The sequence below is a fragment of the Odocoileus virginianus genome, chromosome 3, assembly GCF_023699985.2.
Source record: "Odocoileus virginianus isolate 20LAN1187 ecotype Illinois chromosome 3, Ovbor_1.2, whole genome shotgun sequence".
Lineage (NCBI taxonomy): Eukaryota > Metazoa > Chordata > Mammalia > Artiodactyla > Cervidae > Odocoileus > Odocoileus virginianus.
Window position 1 is genome coordinate 76236449 of NC_069676.1, and position 17039 is coordinate 76253487.

At 44.0% G+C, this 17039-nt stretch overlaps 1 protein-coding gene across 2 annotated transcripts in view; it reads left to right on the plus strand.

Moving 5' to 3' along the window:
* Positions 1 to 17039, plus strand: part of RASGRF2 (Ras protein specific guanine nucleotide releasing factor 2) — a 252292-nt gene that overhangs the window by 219010 nt on the left and 16243 nt on the right. For both annotated transcript variants that reach the window (XM_070465761.1, XM_070465762.1), the window contains exons 19-22: positions 3384 to 3496; positions 11807 to 11867; positions 12186 to 12289; positions 14990 to 15074. In XM_070465761.1, the coding sequence (XP_070321862.1) occupies positions 3384 to 3496; positions 11807 to 11867; positions 12186 to 12289; positions 14990 to 15074 (363 nt within the window). The remainder of the gene's footprint in view (positions 1 to 3383; positions 3497 to 11806; positions 11868 to 12185; positions 12290 to 14989; positions 15075 to 17039) is intronic.

The window sequence follows — 17039 nt, forward strand, 5'->3', positions numbered from 1 at the left end:
ACAGTTTGAGAAGCGCAGGTGGAAATAAGATGGAAGATCTGTGTTCTTGTCCCCACGCAGCCACGTCCTTAAGGGTATCATTTCACCCAATGTGATCACATACCATCAGCCTCAGTGGCCTGGGTGTGAACCGGCTTTATGGTTCCCGCCTTGCCTGCCCTTGGGTCGGCTGAGGAAGGGCTGAAATCATACACAGGTGGTCACTTTGAATATGATAAAAGCCTGTGCAAGTGTAAAGGAAAATTCTTATGTTTTATACTCAGCCATCATTAGCTAACTTGCTTTATATTAGCTACATGAGCAGAGTGAGTATTCATTCACCCATAACCATTCATTACACTTCAGATAGTGTCTGGGCATTTTTCACCAAGTTTGCAAAGGTCTCTCTTGGGCTAGTCTTCCCAGAGCTCAGAATAATCAAATTACATTCTGTTTTCCTTAACAAGACCTTTCACACAACTTGCCTTCCTGGGGTCTCAGAAATCTTCCCGCTGTTGAGCCCAGAATGGGGCACAGTACGTACTGGAGGATGCTTGTTGATTAAGCCACTAATTAGCCCCCAGCGAGGTCCAAACACTGGCTTGATGTCCTTCACACTGAAACGTTTATGATAATCAGATTATTTGCATCATTGAGAGATTCAACATAGCTCCAGGACTCAGTCATCACAATAATAAGTATCAAACATTCATTAAGCAAAGATGCTGGATGGCTGAGAAATCCTTTGGTAGTGCATGAAGACTGGGGTAGGTGAGATCATTAGCTGTTTACAAACGTCACTCCCATTACATTTGAAATGGTGGGAGGGGGAGGACAAAGGGCAAAAACAGCAGCAAGATATTACTCTCTTCTCCTTGCATACATTTTAAAAATAAAATCAATAGTCAAGAAGCTGTTGGGCAAAAAGTAGGTGAAATTTTAGGAAAACATATCATCTGAAGGTGTTGCTTGGACCCTCGTGGCCCCTGCTCCCGAAGAAGCAGTACTGATTGTCAAACAGTGAAAGGGAAATACTGAGAAAAATTAATGACACTTTTTCACCAAACTGAGGCTCACAAACTTTCAATTCAGGTTAAATTAGACTTTTGCATTGTCTACAATGTGTGAAATTATGGACTTTATGCCCCCAATTTACTAAATATGGGCTTCCCAGGTGGTTCTAGTGGTAAAGAACCTGCCTGACGATGCAGGAGACATAAGAGATGCCAGTTCAATCCCTGGATCAGGAAGATCCCCTGGAGGAGGGCATGGCAGCCCCCTCCAGTATTCTTGCCTGGAGAATCCCATGGACAGAGAAGCCTGGCGGGCTACAGCCCACAGGGTTGCAAAAAAGTCAGATACTACCGAAGGATCTTAGTATAGTAAAAGTATGCTCTTTTATTGGATCCATTGCAATAAGCAGTATTTTCTCTAATCATTTAAAAGAATTCAGAATGTAGTGCTTCAAAATTACTTTCTCTAAAGTTAAAATGTACTCATAATGAGTAATTTTGTGTAGTAGGGAAAGTAAACCCTATGCTGCTCTTGCAAAGACAGTCTGTCAGAGTCAGATCTTAAAGCAAAGTGTGGCAGCGTTCGCTTTATCTCTGAGTACCTGATAATCCCAGGATGCTACCAGTATGCTGTGTTTTATAAGAATACACATAATAAAAGAGTGTGAGAAAACTACAACATGACCTTTTTATTAATTTTTAACTTCTTAAAAATTTCAAATCAAGAGAAAATGCCGGAATAATAGAAAAGGTGTGGCTACACATCTGGAGTCACTAATGGTTCACATGTTTACCACGTGTGTGTTCTGCCCCCCTTCCTTTCTCACATTCTCTCTCTCTCCTCCCCTCTCCCCCAGGGACCTGCTCTTAAATATCCCCAGCAAAATGATCAATTTCAGGACAATTTGACACGGATAGGATGCTCTCAACTGGTACATAACCCCAAGTTGTTGCAGTAATGCCCTATGTAGCATTTCCCCCTCGATCCTGGATCTCATCCAGGCTCACCTCTTGCATTATCTGTGGTGCCTTTGGTGTCCTTCAAACTGGAGCAATTTCTTAGTTTCTCTTTGTCTTTGATGGCATTAACATTTTTGGAACGTGCAAGCCAGTGCTTCCTCACAATGCAAGTGTGAGATTATGCATTTGGGGGAAAAGTACTAAATGATGATTCTTCACAGAACATTGCATTCGTGGACCCATGATGTTGGTTTGTTCCATTCCTATGACAGTAACTACTCACTGGGTTCAGGTGACATCTGTCAGATTCTCCCATTGTATTCAATCATTTCTAATGGTGGTGTTGCAGGGGAGAGGGTACTCTGACACTATTAATTCTGTTTCCCTATAAATTTTGGCATCTATTCATGATCCTTACCTGATAAGTTACTACTGCTTTGGTCAAAAATGGTGATTTTCTAACTCATATTCCTTTACATTTATTGTAAATCCACTGTAAAGAATAATTTTCTCTTCTGCTCTCTTGATGTGTATATCTATTTATGTCTTTGTGGGCATTAGTAGCGGCTTGCAAGTTGTTTTGATTCAGCTGGATATTACTTACTACTCTCATTATTCATTTTGGTGTGCATGTGGTCCTACTCACCTTTGCCAGGTGGGTACCCTTTCATTATCACATCTATGTTTGTTTGACACGGCCCCATGGGTGTGTATCATTTATTCTTTAGCATACCTGTATTGAAGTTAATTGCAGAATTTATACTTTGAAAAAGCTTTTTCTTTTTTAAAGCTATGCTGTGCCCCAGCTACTGACTCATGGACCAATGGGAAAACAGACAATTAAATCAGCCCTTAGAGTACAGCGAGTGATGATCATGGGAACACTGAGAACAAGCTCTTCATGGCTTTGGGTCTACTCAGGAAGGCTCCTAGGATAAAGTACATCACCTCCTCACCCTGAAAGATGAACAGAAATAATAAACCTGGGGAGAAGGCAGTGCTCCAGGATAAGGGAAACACACATCCCTTTGAGGAATTCCTATCTCTCAGGGCTCCTGTGGTGGCTCAGACAGTAACGAATCTGCCTGTGATGCAGGAGACCCAAGTTCTATCCCTGGGTGAGAAAGATCCCCTGGAAAAGAAAATGGCAAACCAGTCCAGTATTCTTGCCTGGAGAAGCCCATGGACAGAGGAGCCTGACAGGCTGCAGTCCATGGGGTCACAGAGAGTTGGACAGCACAGGAAGCCTGTCAGCAGGGCCCCACCCCAAACCAATTAAGTCAGGATCTCTGGAGGGGGAAGCGTCTAGGTTCCATACATTTTAATTTCCATACATAGCTTCTAGAGAATTCGTTACGAGGAATGGTGTCGTGTGTCATGGAGCTAAACCCTTCTGAACTAAAATCTTAAAAATCCATTTCATTTTTTTAGGATTTTGAACTCAACAACGAACTAAAGATGAACGTCTTAAATTTGCTAGAAGAAGTCTTACGAGACCCAGATCTTCTTCCCCAGGAACGGAAAGCCACAGCGAATATCCTGAGGTAAACGCACTGGCAGGTGTCTGTTAATTACCCTGGTTGATCTGTGCTGCGTTCACAGACGGTAAGATCCTGTCAGACCAGAAGGATGTGTGTTAGACTTCTGAGGTGCAGCGACTGTTCTGTCTCACTGGTAAAGCTTCCTTGGGAAGACTTTAGTCTGGGCGACGTAACTGGTGTGCAGTACAGTCACTCCTGTCTGTGTGGCAGACGGTGGTTTACTGTGGAACCAAAAGCCTGGAGGGTGCTCTCCTGAGGGTCCGGTGGGTGTTGCAGAGGTGTTTTCCCCTCACGTGTGTTCTGTTTATCACAAGCTAACGGTTATGGGGGGTGGGGGGTGGTGAGGTGGTTGGTAGCATTTCTATAGAAGTCTTGTGTAGCTGGCTTGTGGACGTGCCGCCGTAGAGCAGCTATACATTTTCTTCAGCTTATGTCACTGGTCCCGAACCAATTTTAGCATCAGTGTCTTCGTGTTTAATATTGTTTACTTGTTATTTATTTGACCGCAGCGCGTCTGAGGTGCGGCACTCAGGGATAGTCGTTGCCGCGCACATGCGGTCTAGCTGTGGAGCCTGGGCTCAGGAGTTACGTCGCCCAGGCTTCGCTGCCCAGAGGCATGTGCGATCCTAGTTCCCCGACCAGGGATCGAACCTGCATCTCCTTTGTTGGAAGGTGGATTCTTAATCACTGGACCACAAGGGAAGTCCCTACCATCGGCTTCTTAGGTGGAGATTTCCACATCCTGTAGGTTGTATGAATTCAGACCCTGCACTTCAATGTGACAAAGTCTTAAATTTTGGGTTTCGCACTAGAGGCTGCTTGTGTCTCATTATACCCAGCGGCCAGGCAGGTAACAAACTTTCTCCTGCCTCCTTGAACTGATGAGTAGTCTTTTCCAGTCCATTCTACATGAAGAGGGCAGCCATTAGTGTCTCTGTGCAGACATTTCAGTTACAGTTTCCACCTCACGTGTGGCGGTACGTCTGTCCCTGCGTGGGGTAGGAAGCCCGGGGCCTGCTCCTCCTTTGCCATTCTGACTTTGAGCTCCCGCTGCATCTGCAAAGGAAAGAACCCTTCCTTTCTTCTATGCTTGACTCTATTGTTTCTTCATTTTCCTGAATGCTTGTGTGTAGAGGGGAGTCCAGTTTAACTGAATCCATCATGCTTTTGGAGGCCTCTCTGCAATGTAGAAGTGTCAGATTCTGGTCTGAAACATCTTAGCAATTGGCCCATAAGTCATTCTTAGCCCCACTAGTTCAAGATCCCGTAGCCAGACCCTTCTTTGATCTATGAACTATTATGGCTTGAATTGCATCCCCCTAAAAATTATATTGCGGTCCTACCCCTGAGCACCTTGGAATATGGTCTGATGTGGAAATAAGGCTATTGTAGATGTAATTAGTTAAGATGAAGTCACACTGGAGGAGGGCAGGCACCTTATCCAATATGACTGGTGTTCTTAAAAGATGATGGCTATGTGAAGACAGAGGGAGACACAGACGGAAGGCCATGTGGAGATGGAACAGAGCTTGGAGTAATACAGATACAAGCCAAAGATTGCCAACAATTGCTGGAAAACCTCCAAAAGCTGGGAAAAGGCAAGGAAGCAGCAGTCCCCAACCTTTATGACACCAGGGACCAGTTTTTGTGAAACACGATTTTTCCACAGACTGAGGGTGGGGTGGGGTGGGGAGGGTTTCAGGATGATTCAAGGGAATTACATTTATTGTGCACTTTATTTCTATTATTATTACATCACCTGCACCTCAGGTCATCAAGCATTAGATCCTGGAGGCTGGGGACCCCTGCAAGGAGGGGTTCCTCTGCAGGTTTCAGAGGAGCATGGCTCTGCTGACACCTTGTGTTTGGACTTCGAGCCTCTAGAACATTAAGACAGTGAATTTCTGTTGTTTCCAGTCACTTTGTTTGTTGCACTTGCTTAGGGCAGCCCGAGGCGTGCTGCGGTCCATGGGGTCACAGAGAGTCAGACACGCTGTGACTGAACTGAACTGAGAAAACCATTAAGGGTCTTCAGTTTCCCATTCTATGAAAACATCTCAGTGAACTTGGGAACTCTGTTACTATGTTATTTTCAGACTTTAAAATTCTTAATACATCTTCGGATAAAGCCTGGTGTCGGTGGATGAGTGGTTGTCTGTGAGTGATTGCTCTTCTCTTCTTTTAAACTGTTGACTATGCTCTTTGTATTTAAAGCATGGATGATTAAAAACTAGGTTCTGGAAGTGTGGGCCCCTGGTGACGTTTGACTAAATAACTGGCAGGAAATTGAAGGTGCTCAGACTGGAAAGGCTGTCAGGACTGGGCAGTTTGAGGCCTTCATTTTGCTTGTCCCCTCACAGCACCCATGCCAGGCATCACCCATCAACCCTGAGCACTCTCTGTGCCCGCAATGAGCTCAGAACTCTGCTGACTGGCACTTCTACTCCAGACGAACCTTATCTACCATCCCAGGTCTTTATTAGTCATCAGGCTTAGAATGTACAATTTTTTTTTTTTCTGAATAAGTGACCTAAGAATTAGAGGAGTAAAACTGATAATGAATGGAAATTTTAGTAGATGGGTGCAGCCTGGGATTGTAACATCTAGCCATCTGATTCTAGCTTTTGCAGGGAGTCACAGGTTTAAATCTTGGCTCAGCCACTAATAACTGTCAAGTTTCTTAGTCAATCTTAACCTAATTTTTCTCATTTATAAAGTGGGACTCTAAATACCTACCTCATGGGGTTGTTGTGAGAATCACCTGATGTAATATGTGTAAAGAGGTTATACCTGAAACATACTTAGCAATCATGTTACTGCTACAGGCATTGTTATTATTAGAAAGCACTGACAGTAGCCCTTGGGAAAAATAGTTTCTGCTATCAGGGCACTACAGCCCAAGTAAAATCAGGCTAGATCTTTAGTCAAACTCAACTTGCCATGGGCTTCATTATCTTGTCTATAGAAAATACATCATAATAATTTTGCAAACCTATAATAGAATATAATCTGCAAAAATATTAAATTCCTATACTGTAGTATACCTGAAACTAACACGATATTATAGATCAACTATATGTCAATTAAAAAACTAATTTAATATTTTATGATAGTAAATAAATTAAATCAACAAGTGAATGCAATTAAAAAATCATTAAATATATACTTTAAATGGGTGGATTGTTTGGTATATGAATTATATCTCAGAGTTCTTGCTTATATCTTGCTTATATCTCAAAGCAACCCCCACAGTCATAACCCACTTACTGCTATTTTGTAAGAGAAAGAACAAGTAAAAAAAACAAAACAAAACAAAAAAGCAATTCCACTGTTGGGGTGCCTCCTTGCTGCCCACGCAGAATTCTAGTTTCTTGTAGAGTCTTTCCAAGTATTCTGAAAGTCCCAAGAAAATTGTGCTCAGGAATGAACCCAGTGATTTTTCTGCCTCAGCACCTTTATTCAAGCTCCCAGGCCATTTGAGGGAGACCCCCTTCAGCACCACCACAGTTTCTGTGAAGATGCTGCCTGCAGTCTTGTGAAGCCACCATTTCCCTATTGAAAAGCTGAGAAAGATGCTACCTGCCCTGTCCCTGGGCCCCCTGGGCCCCGGAGCAGCCTCCCTCAACCCAGAGTCTGTCTCTCTTGAAAACAGCTCTCCCCACATCTTTTCTAGTTCCATATCTTTCACTGTAAGAATTCAAAAGTCTCTCGTGTAGCCTTAGCAGGGAGTAGATGTTACACTCCCCTGGCCATTCTCCCACTTCTGACCATCTTTCTTCCCATGAAGCCAAAACAAAACAAAAACCTTTGTTTAGCCCTAAACATAGGGACATATCAGCTAAAGCCAACAGATACAGATACTGGTCGGTCACCAGCCCATCAGCTGAGCCAACAGCCAGATCCTGAGTCCTAGTTTGGGTCAGCTGAGTTCTGGGGCACTAAGTTATCTTCTCAACAAGATAGTGAATAGATTTGTGCAGTAAACCCTGCTACAAGAAAACAACTGGTATTTGATTGAATTTCTCCTGCCAAGTAATTCATTCCATTTGCACCATGTTTGAGGGTCCCTGCCCCAGCACATGAGATTGTGGTTATAGGAGGAATAAATCATAGATTGACTTTTAGGGTTTTTGATAATTTTCCATATCAAATACTTATGTGTGTGAAATTTATGTTTTTGAAAATCATACCAGAATGATTAGAAAGCACAGTAGGAAGTAAAACGTAGACAGAACCATCAACTGAAGGGATGTTATCATTCATGAAATCTCTTTATGAAAAAAAAAAATGTGGGGCATAGGAGAAAGAAACAGAAAGCAAAAGGATTATTTAACAATTGTGAATATTTTCCTGTTAGTTCATTTCTTAACTTGAAAATAAACAGGGAGTTACTTTCAGCTGAAACCGAGGGAATTTAGTAGTAAACATTTCCATGTTATTTATGGACGGCTGCCTTTAAAAAATGTGTCAGAGCATGGGTAGCAATGGGCTCAAGGAAGCCTGGCAGGAAGGAAAGTCATGCCTGAGAAAGCGTGGGAAGGAAGAGGTGGTCTGGCAGGTCCCGGTGGCAACATGAGATTAAACCATTCACAAGGTGGGGAGGAGCAGTCTGAGGCAGGCCATGCCGTGGACCCAGGCATCCAGTCACAGCAGCAAGCAAGCAGCCCAGAGGGTATGGAACGGTTCAAGGACAGAGGCCAGTTGCTCTTAACTCTGTTTTTAAGACTACATGATTTCTACACGTGAAGGGGAAATTTTCTAGCTGTAGGACTTGCACAATCCCACTTCCTCTTAAGTTTGTTGTTGTTGTTGTTATTGCATTATAGGTGCACAAATATTAAAATGATCATCCTGCATGATAGACAGAAACCCAGGATCCCGGAGTACTGTCAAACTCCAAAGTGGTCAGGAGACCATAAGCAAATCCATCCTCTATTGGATGGATTGTCCATCTGTTGTGCATCTACTGGAACTGGACAGAATTAGGGAGGTCTTCACATCTGACCGGAACTTTTCTAAATATACCTCCCAGTGAATATAAGTTAGGATTGGGAGAGGTAAAAAAAAAAATAGTCCTGATATTAAAGATTTAGATGTATTCAAGATGTATAACAATAAGTCATGCCACACGTATTTAAACACATAATACAGTAATACAGTACAGTGAAAACGTTCTGTGACGAACCATCGCCACCTCACACAGTGTCATGGGGGTTACTTTATGAAGCTTGATTGGCATCAGTAGTGTATGGCCCTGATTGTGAATAAAAACCCCTACTGAAGACTTTCATATTCCTCCAGTGTTGTCTGACTAGCTAGCTTCTGAATCTATGTAGTATAGTTTTTCGTAGACAACTAACATGCCACTGAATGGAAAGAAACACTGGTTGACTTCTTGGATGGTCAACTGGAATGGGTTCAGTCATGACAAGGGGACCCACAAACCCCAAACAGACCCTAGCAGCATCAGACTTTTTTAAAGAAGAACTACTTTATTCAAATTGTTTCATACAATAAAGTAGATATTCAAATGAACAGGCCAGGATAAACATTCTCCTTGGTTTCATTGAATCAGTTTACCAGAATCAAGGAAATACAGGAGACTGTATTTCTGTGAAACTTTTACGTCAAGCTAAGGTACTCACATGTGGAGGTTTACATGTTACAAAGCAAGAATATTTTAAGTGTGGGTGTTTATGTATAGCATTTATTTTGTGCAGACCCATTAAAACTTTTACACCAAAATGACCTCTTGCCCCTACTCCAAATGGTTGTCAGGGGCTACCTCTTTAACTAGACAGAGTCTGTTCACCTCCTGGCTTGAGAATGTCTTCAAAGATAATCATCCATTAAGTTTTTTACTTTATAGTCACTTCTAATTTTGGTGTAAAGTGGTTTTTGACAGCTGGATCACTGTATTGTTTTGAGCTATTTCCTTGGTTCATATCTACCTTAAGAATTCAGAACTTGCCATCACTGATGAATTCATGGGTGGGCATCAAATTCTGAGGCTGGTTTCTTAATAATAACACAAAAATCTTTTGTAAAACAACAATGTCACATGCCATTTTATGTCAGTGTATACATTTCTGTGGTAATCTTTAACCTTGTTAAGGATCACGGATTCCCCAAAAGAATATAATGGAAGCCATCTCCTCCCCCCAAAAGAAATGTATGAATATATGCACACATTTGTATGTCATTTCAAAAAGGTTTATAGACCCTTAGAGATCATTTAGTGATACTCTAGGGTTAAAAGCTTTTGTGCTAAGGTGCCCTTTCAAAAGACATAGCATTTATTTTGATCTATAGAGCAGAGATTCTTTTGAAGAGAAAAATATTAGGTAACTTAATGGGACCAGACATAGCTTGGAACATTAGGGTAAGATCACTGAGGAAAGGAACATTTGAAAGAAGTGAAATAACTTCTGGACCATTTCTTTCCAAGTAAAGAATATTGCCTAACCTCATAAAAAAGATCTTTTCCACAGCGACGCATAGTTATATGGCCACTGATCTCTCTCCAGGAACCTAGGCTACAGTAGAAAGAATGACATGCACTTTGGGAAAGAGCCACTTTCCCCCTGTGTCTAACCCTTAAGTGTGATGTAACAGTCTTTGGAGAAGGAGTTGTGTTTACTTATTTTTTCCTCACCTTAATCTGCCCCTTAGCATATGGTGATTTTTTTTCTCACAAATGATATGGCTAATTGCAGACAAGAGGATTGCCATTCCTGTGGGCTAGAAGGATTCTGCTCCCTGGTAAATAGCCTAGAGCTTTCGTTAGAGAGAAGGAAGACAGAGGAAAGGGAATTGACCTTTTTTGGTGTGTGTTTTTTGGTCGTTGTTGTTGGGGTTTTTTTTTTTTTTTTTTTGGTGTATGTTCTATGCTGGACTCTGGAGCAGTGCCTTTCATAAGCCTGCTCATGACAAGCAAGAACAACAGGAAAGCAAACTGGACCAAACCCTGAGCCACTTAGTCCATTTCATTAAGCTTTTGTTTCCTGATCTATAAAATGGATATAATAAAGCTTTATTTAAAGCAATTTTTTTTATGATACAGGGGAGAGTGTGTGTCAGATGGTTAGCACGTTCCTAGCACATAATGGGCATACAGTTACCCGCCTCAGTTGATTTTGTATTTTTGAAGGTGATAGTTTTGTTTTAATTCATTCAGAACACAACAGAATATCGTATCACTGTTGCTTTTTAAAACTGGCATCCTCCAACACACAGGCTACACAGTTGGGCAGTGTTTAAATTTTTTTTTTTAATACTTTTAACACATGATTGTGCCTTCATTTTAGGACACCTAAAATGTTTGGCCCAGATACAAGTTATATAATCAGGATCTCTGATATATAATCAGGATTATGTAATCCTGGACCCTGAACTCCTGCCGGACATGAAGTGTCACTCTCACTCTGAAACCAGCACCTACCTTAACTTATGAATTCTTTTAATTCATTTGTCACTGATCAGAAATATATTGGCTGACAGCTGAATAACACTGAGTGTGGGGATACAAGACCAAACGTGTCTTGGGAAGGCCCAACTGGCAAGCAGTAGGGAAGAGTTTACTTGCTGGTCTCTGCCTGGCATTGTTCAAACTCTTGCTACGTGGAAACTCTCCGGAGCTTCTGGTCTGCCTGTGTCTGGGGACGGGGCAGCTCTGTATCTTCTGCATCAGCACCAGCGGGGGCGGGGGGCCAGGGCAGGGGCTGCAGGAGTGTGGATGGAGCACGCAGCCTATTAGAAACCCTGACTGATAGCAGTGCAGGGCACCCGGATTCCTGGCACAGCTCCTCTCGGTAAGGCAAAGCACCAGGTCACCCTCTGCTTCCATTTCACGGTGGGTGTTTTACTTACATCCTTGGGCTCCCTCGTGGCTCAGAGGTAGAGAATCTGCCTGTAGCACAGGAGACCCAGATTCAATCCCTGGTTTGGGAAGGTCCTCTGGAGAAGGGAATGGCTACCCACTCCAGTATTCTAGCCTGGAGAATTTCTTGGACGGAGGAGCCTGGCGCCCTCTGTGGGGTGCCAGAGTTGGACACAACTGAGCGACAAACACAACACTTTTGTGTATAACAGGTTGGCTCCTTGTTATAAGTCAGCTCTCTTGATGATCTTCTTCTGCCGTTAACATGTGTGTTTTCCTGTTTTCTGGACCCCGTGTCTTCAACTCAAGTCCCCACAGTCTCATAGACCCAAACCCACTAACATTCCACCATGGGGGAAACTGAACTGCATTTTTGTCATTTCATTCCTGGCCTGTCTGTCCTTTTCATGGAGGATATTTTGACTTTTTTTTAGGGCCCTTTCACAAGATGATCAAGATGACATCCACCTAAAACTGGAGGATATAATTCAGCTGGTAAGTTGAGCCGTAGTCTTATCCTGCACAATTAAGTATGTGTGAGACTTTACCTTGCAAAGGCAGGCACTGTGCCCACAGCTGGTAACTGGGGTCTGGACTGTATGTTCTGTCCCCGAAACTGTATGAAAGGGACCAGATTTGGCTCGATGTTTAACATCATGGTCCGTGATGTTAATGCTGCCTGATATCTCTGAGCTCTCTGCCATGTTCTTCAGAGCTGGAATCCGGGGTGGACTTGGAACTCCAGCAGCTGCGGTGAGCTGACGGGCGCCTGGCCTCCAGGTGTGTGCTATTCCCTGCCCTCATCTCTTGCAGACCGACTGTCCGAAGGCCGAGTGCTTCGAGACCTTGTCGGCCATGGAGCTGGCTGAGCAGATAACCCTGCTGGACCACATCGTTTTCAGAAGCATTCCCTACGAGTGAGTGTGCACACATGGCAGCAGCGCCCCCCCCACCCCCCACAACCCCATGTGTGTGCACAGGCTTTTCATCTGATGATGGTTTGGACCCACTTGAATGTCTTTGGGTTCCTGTTTATGTTGAAAATGTCGGTACAGAAATATTGGAGACTCTCAAGATGGCCACCCTTATGTTGCTGTATGTACTGCGGTTAAACGTAGAATGTGAGTTTCTCTGACCGCTCACACCCTAACGTTATAGAAAACTTCATGCAGCTTATAGAAAAACTTCATGCAGTTATAGAAAACTTCATGTAACGGTGGTTCTTAGACTTCATGGTGCCTAAAATCATTTGGGAGACTTGTTAAAAAATGTACATTCCTAGGTGCCTCCCTCAGAGATTCTGATTCTGGTAGGTCTGAGGCCCAAGAAACTTCATTTTCCATGAGAATCCCAGGTAATTCTGTGTGGTCCAGGACTATATTTTGAGAGACACGGATGTTGGGTCAATGCTGTAAATTCCGCTGCAGTTCTTCAGCCACATCCATAAATCTTCAAGTACTGCTGACCGTGGAAACTCCACAGCAAGATAGATTCCCAAGACAGTGCTTGGCACAGAGCGCATGTGGAGTGGGTATGTGCCGAATGGATGCTGTCACATAACAAGCATCATTGCCTCATGTATAGAGGATGGTGGCTCTTTCAGCCCCCTGCCCCCAACAGTCCTCCAGCAGGTCCACACAAAAAGCCTCTGTTTGGACAAATAACAACTGTTGGCCCAAATCCTCTGTGAAATCATAGCTAGATGGGAGGCAAGGGAGAGGCCGAGCAAGACATCTAAGTGTGGTCCATGTCGTGTGTAGAGAAGAGGGCACCCGTGATGATAGAGGCTCTGGCGTAGCAGGATGGGGGCTCAGAGCTACAGCTAGGTCAGGGGGCATAAAGAGCAGGGCTAGAGATGCTCCTGCAGACTTTTCTGTTATGCGTTTGTCTTATTTCTCTCCTCCTCTCTCAGCACTTGTAGACCTATCCATGACAGGGTGAAGTCAGTCAGGAAGAGAAAGACAAATATCATATATTAATGCATATATGTGGGATCTAGAAAAATGGTACAGATGAACTTATTTGGAGGGTAGAGATAGAGACGCAGGTGCAGAGCGCAGACATGTGGGCCCAGGGGGAGGGGGATGAACGGGAGGTTGGGACTGACGTATATTCTGCCATGTGTATAACAGGGAGCTGGGGGAGCCTGCTCTGTAGCACAGGGAGCCCAGTTCAGTTCTCTGTGATGACCTAGAGGGGTGGGATGGGTAGGGGGGAGGTCCTGGAGGGAGGGCATGTGTGTATCCATATAGCTGATGCACTTACGTTGTACAGCAGAAAGTAACACAGCAGTGTGAAGGAACTATACCCCTATTCTTTACAAAAAATTAAATAAATAGCATCTTCCATTTAAAAAAAGGAATGTGGCCCCAAGGCTGAACAAATGAACCCGTTAACTATGTGATGACTTGAGTTAGGAGTCTCTTCGCCTTCCTCCTGACTGCCCTCCTGTGTAATGAGGATTCAGGATGGAGGGGGCGTGACTCCTATGGAGGCCGATAAAGAGCAAAGCCTGAAACTTTGCAGTTGACCGTGTTGTGGTCTCTTCCTGGGGCGCTTCTCACCTCTCCTCCTTGCCCTCTCTGTGCCACCGTGAACATGGACCAGTTATTTGCATCCGTGGAGTGAGCACATCTTTGTATATAACAGCCTTGCAGAACGGGAACAGTACCGTCCACATCACGGGACAAAGGTCCTTGCCCGGGAACCCAGTCAATATTTCTGGATTGAGAATGTGTCAGAGTAATTTCATTTTAAGTTCTTTTTGGTAGTGCCTCGACAAAATAATTCCTGTATGCTCCAGCTTGCTTGTCCCTTGCTTGCTGTGATCCGGTGGCCTGCTCATGAACGAAAGGAAGGAGCAGGAGTGTTATTTAGAAGACCGACTTTCCACCAGGCTGAGCTCCCCCTGCCATAACTGCCTTCCTCAAATGACCAGGCTGCAAAGTGCTAACACTAGTGTTTGCTCTTTTAGCCCTTACCACATGTGCTGTTCTGGGCTCTGGGGAGAGCAGAGGAAAGTCCCTGCCTGGAGAACGTCAGAGTATAGTGGAGGAAAACATGCTGTTGATGATTAACATTTTTGGTAGCGATGAATTTTTTGAGCCTTCTGCTAAGCCTTAAGATTTTTTTAAGCTGATTCAGGGGGAATGGTCTTGGTTTCTGAGTTAGTACTTAACCTCTTTATTCCTCTTGTCATTGTTTTCCAATTTCAGAGAAGCCTTTATTATGATCCTAATAGGGACCCAGTTCCAAACACTTTTCCCCTGGAGAAGGAAATGGCAACCCACTCCAGTATCCTTGCCTGGAGAATCCCATGGACAGAGGAGCCTGGCGGGCTACAACCCATGAAGTCTCAAAGAGTTGGACATGACTGAGTGACTATCACTCACTCACTCACTCCAAATATTTATAAGAGAAAGCTGAAAACTGAAAAATCTCTTTCTTTTTGGCATCCAGTGGTACAACAGTAGAATTTAGCTAAAATTCACTCGAGATGAAGCAGCAGCAGTTGAACAGTGTAAAGTTTAATTTATATAATAGTCATAATAGTTATTCAGGACCATAGGTACCCTTAAAAAACTTAATTGATTTTGTGTTTTGCTTTGAACTTTCAGAGAATTTCTTGGGCAGGGGTGGATGAAGCTGGATAAAAATGAAAGAACACCTTACATTATGAAAACCAGCCAACACTTCAATGATGTGAGTAACCATAAAAATAAAACCTTGGGCGGGAGTGTTATAGGAAGATGAGTATCAGAGTCTGCAGACTCCTTCACTAAATTAAAGGAAGTCTGCCACTCACTTCTACAACAAAACTGATGGGGTGTTAAAAAATAAGCTTAAATCTCTTCTATGAGTTCACAGTGATGTGATAACTTCCAGTTACCTTTCAGTCCTAAGAGGTTCACTTTGGTGGTACACACATCTGATGAATGCTCAGTGATCCATAGGTGTCGTTGTTTAATTGCTGAGTTGTGTCCAACTCTTTGTGACCTCATGAACTGCACCCCTCCAAGCTCCTTTGTCCTCCACTATCTCCCAGAATTCACTCAAATTCATGTCCATTCAGTCAGTGATGCCATCCAACGGTCACATCCACTCCCACCCCCTTTTCTTCCTGCCCTCAGTCTTTCCCAGCATCAGGATCCTTTCCAGTGAATCAGCTCTTTACATCAAGTGGCCAAAGTACTAGAGCTTCAACTTCAGCAGCAGTCCTTTCAACGAATATTTAGGGTTGATTTCCTTTAGGATTGACTGGTTTCATCTCCTTGCAGCCCAGGGGACTCTCAAGCGTAGGTCGTTGCTTGTATTTTTATCATGGTCATCATTACTTCATGGTCCTAGATCGACTAGTTCTAACTGCACTTTGTCACAGGCCCCTGGTGGTGCTGGTGATAATAAGGCTGTTTTGGTACAGCTCTTCTTCATTATTACTGAACATTCAGTCCCAGTACATTCCAGGGTGGGAAGGGACCTCTGAGCATAATTACAGTGCTTCTGAGGCTGTGTGCAGTGGTAACCAGCTGTCAGTCCATCTCCTTCTCTACTCTTCTGCAGCAGTAAGATGGAGTTGCTTTTATACCCTCCAACGACCTGTTGGTGCTATTCTAATGGTCTTGGTCCTATGGAAGAACCACAGATGTTGGAGTATCTTCAGGCCTATGCAGGCAAAGGGAAGGCTACCGTTTCAATTCTACTAAACTTTAGTAAAAGGGATAACGGTAAAAAAAAAAAAAAAAAAGACTACCAGGGACCCTATAGGTAAATTATTAAATCATTCAGAATCAGAATACAAAACAGTGAAAATTCTCAGTACAGTTTTTCTGTCTTTCTGAAGGTACATGCATATTAGATGTTATCACACAATAAGCATCAATGCAGCTGCTTCCTAAAGGATAGGACACGTGACCCATTTGAACGACTCTCTGAGAAACAGAGGGCTTGCTGTGGACCATAAACCATTTTTCTTTTTTTTTTTTTGCCTGTGTTGTCCATATACTGGGGATGTAATGCCTGTCAAATCAGAGGTCCAGATTATGGGTCCCAGATTGTGGGTCCCAGATTGTGAGTCCCAGGCTCCAGACCCACAGCCTCTACTTGAAACCGCTTGATTGGCCACTGTGTCCAGATTGCAGGTGGAACTCATCATCAGCCCCTCCCAGACCTGCCAAGCCTGCGTCTTCATCTTATTCTCTGTTCTTGGTCATGGGTAATGGCCCTGCCAGCCACTCACTCACTCAACCTTGGAGTCTTCCCCACCCTGCTCACACCTCTGGATACCAGTGAGCCCTAAGTCTACCCATGTCTCAGACCCTTCTTTCCCCTCCCTTCCCATGGCCATAACCTTGATTTGGCCTTTCGTGCTCTTCTCCACAAGTTCCTAACTCACCAACCCCCACCCCGACGCCGGCTCGCTGCCACCCAACCCTTTCTTCACACGGTGTCACAGAAACAACTTCTCTCGAAGGCGCATCGAATTATAATCCGGTCTGTGATGACATTTTGTCCACGGCTTTTCCTCTTGCCTTCTTGGTACTGCCGCAGCCTCTCAGCCTGGCCTGCGGGAGCCCGCCCACCTGCCGTCCTTGTCTCTCCCCGTCCCCCGAGCTCCTCACAGCTGTCCTGCCAGGCCCCCCACGCCGCCACACCTTCCCTCCCTGTCCT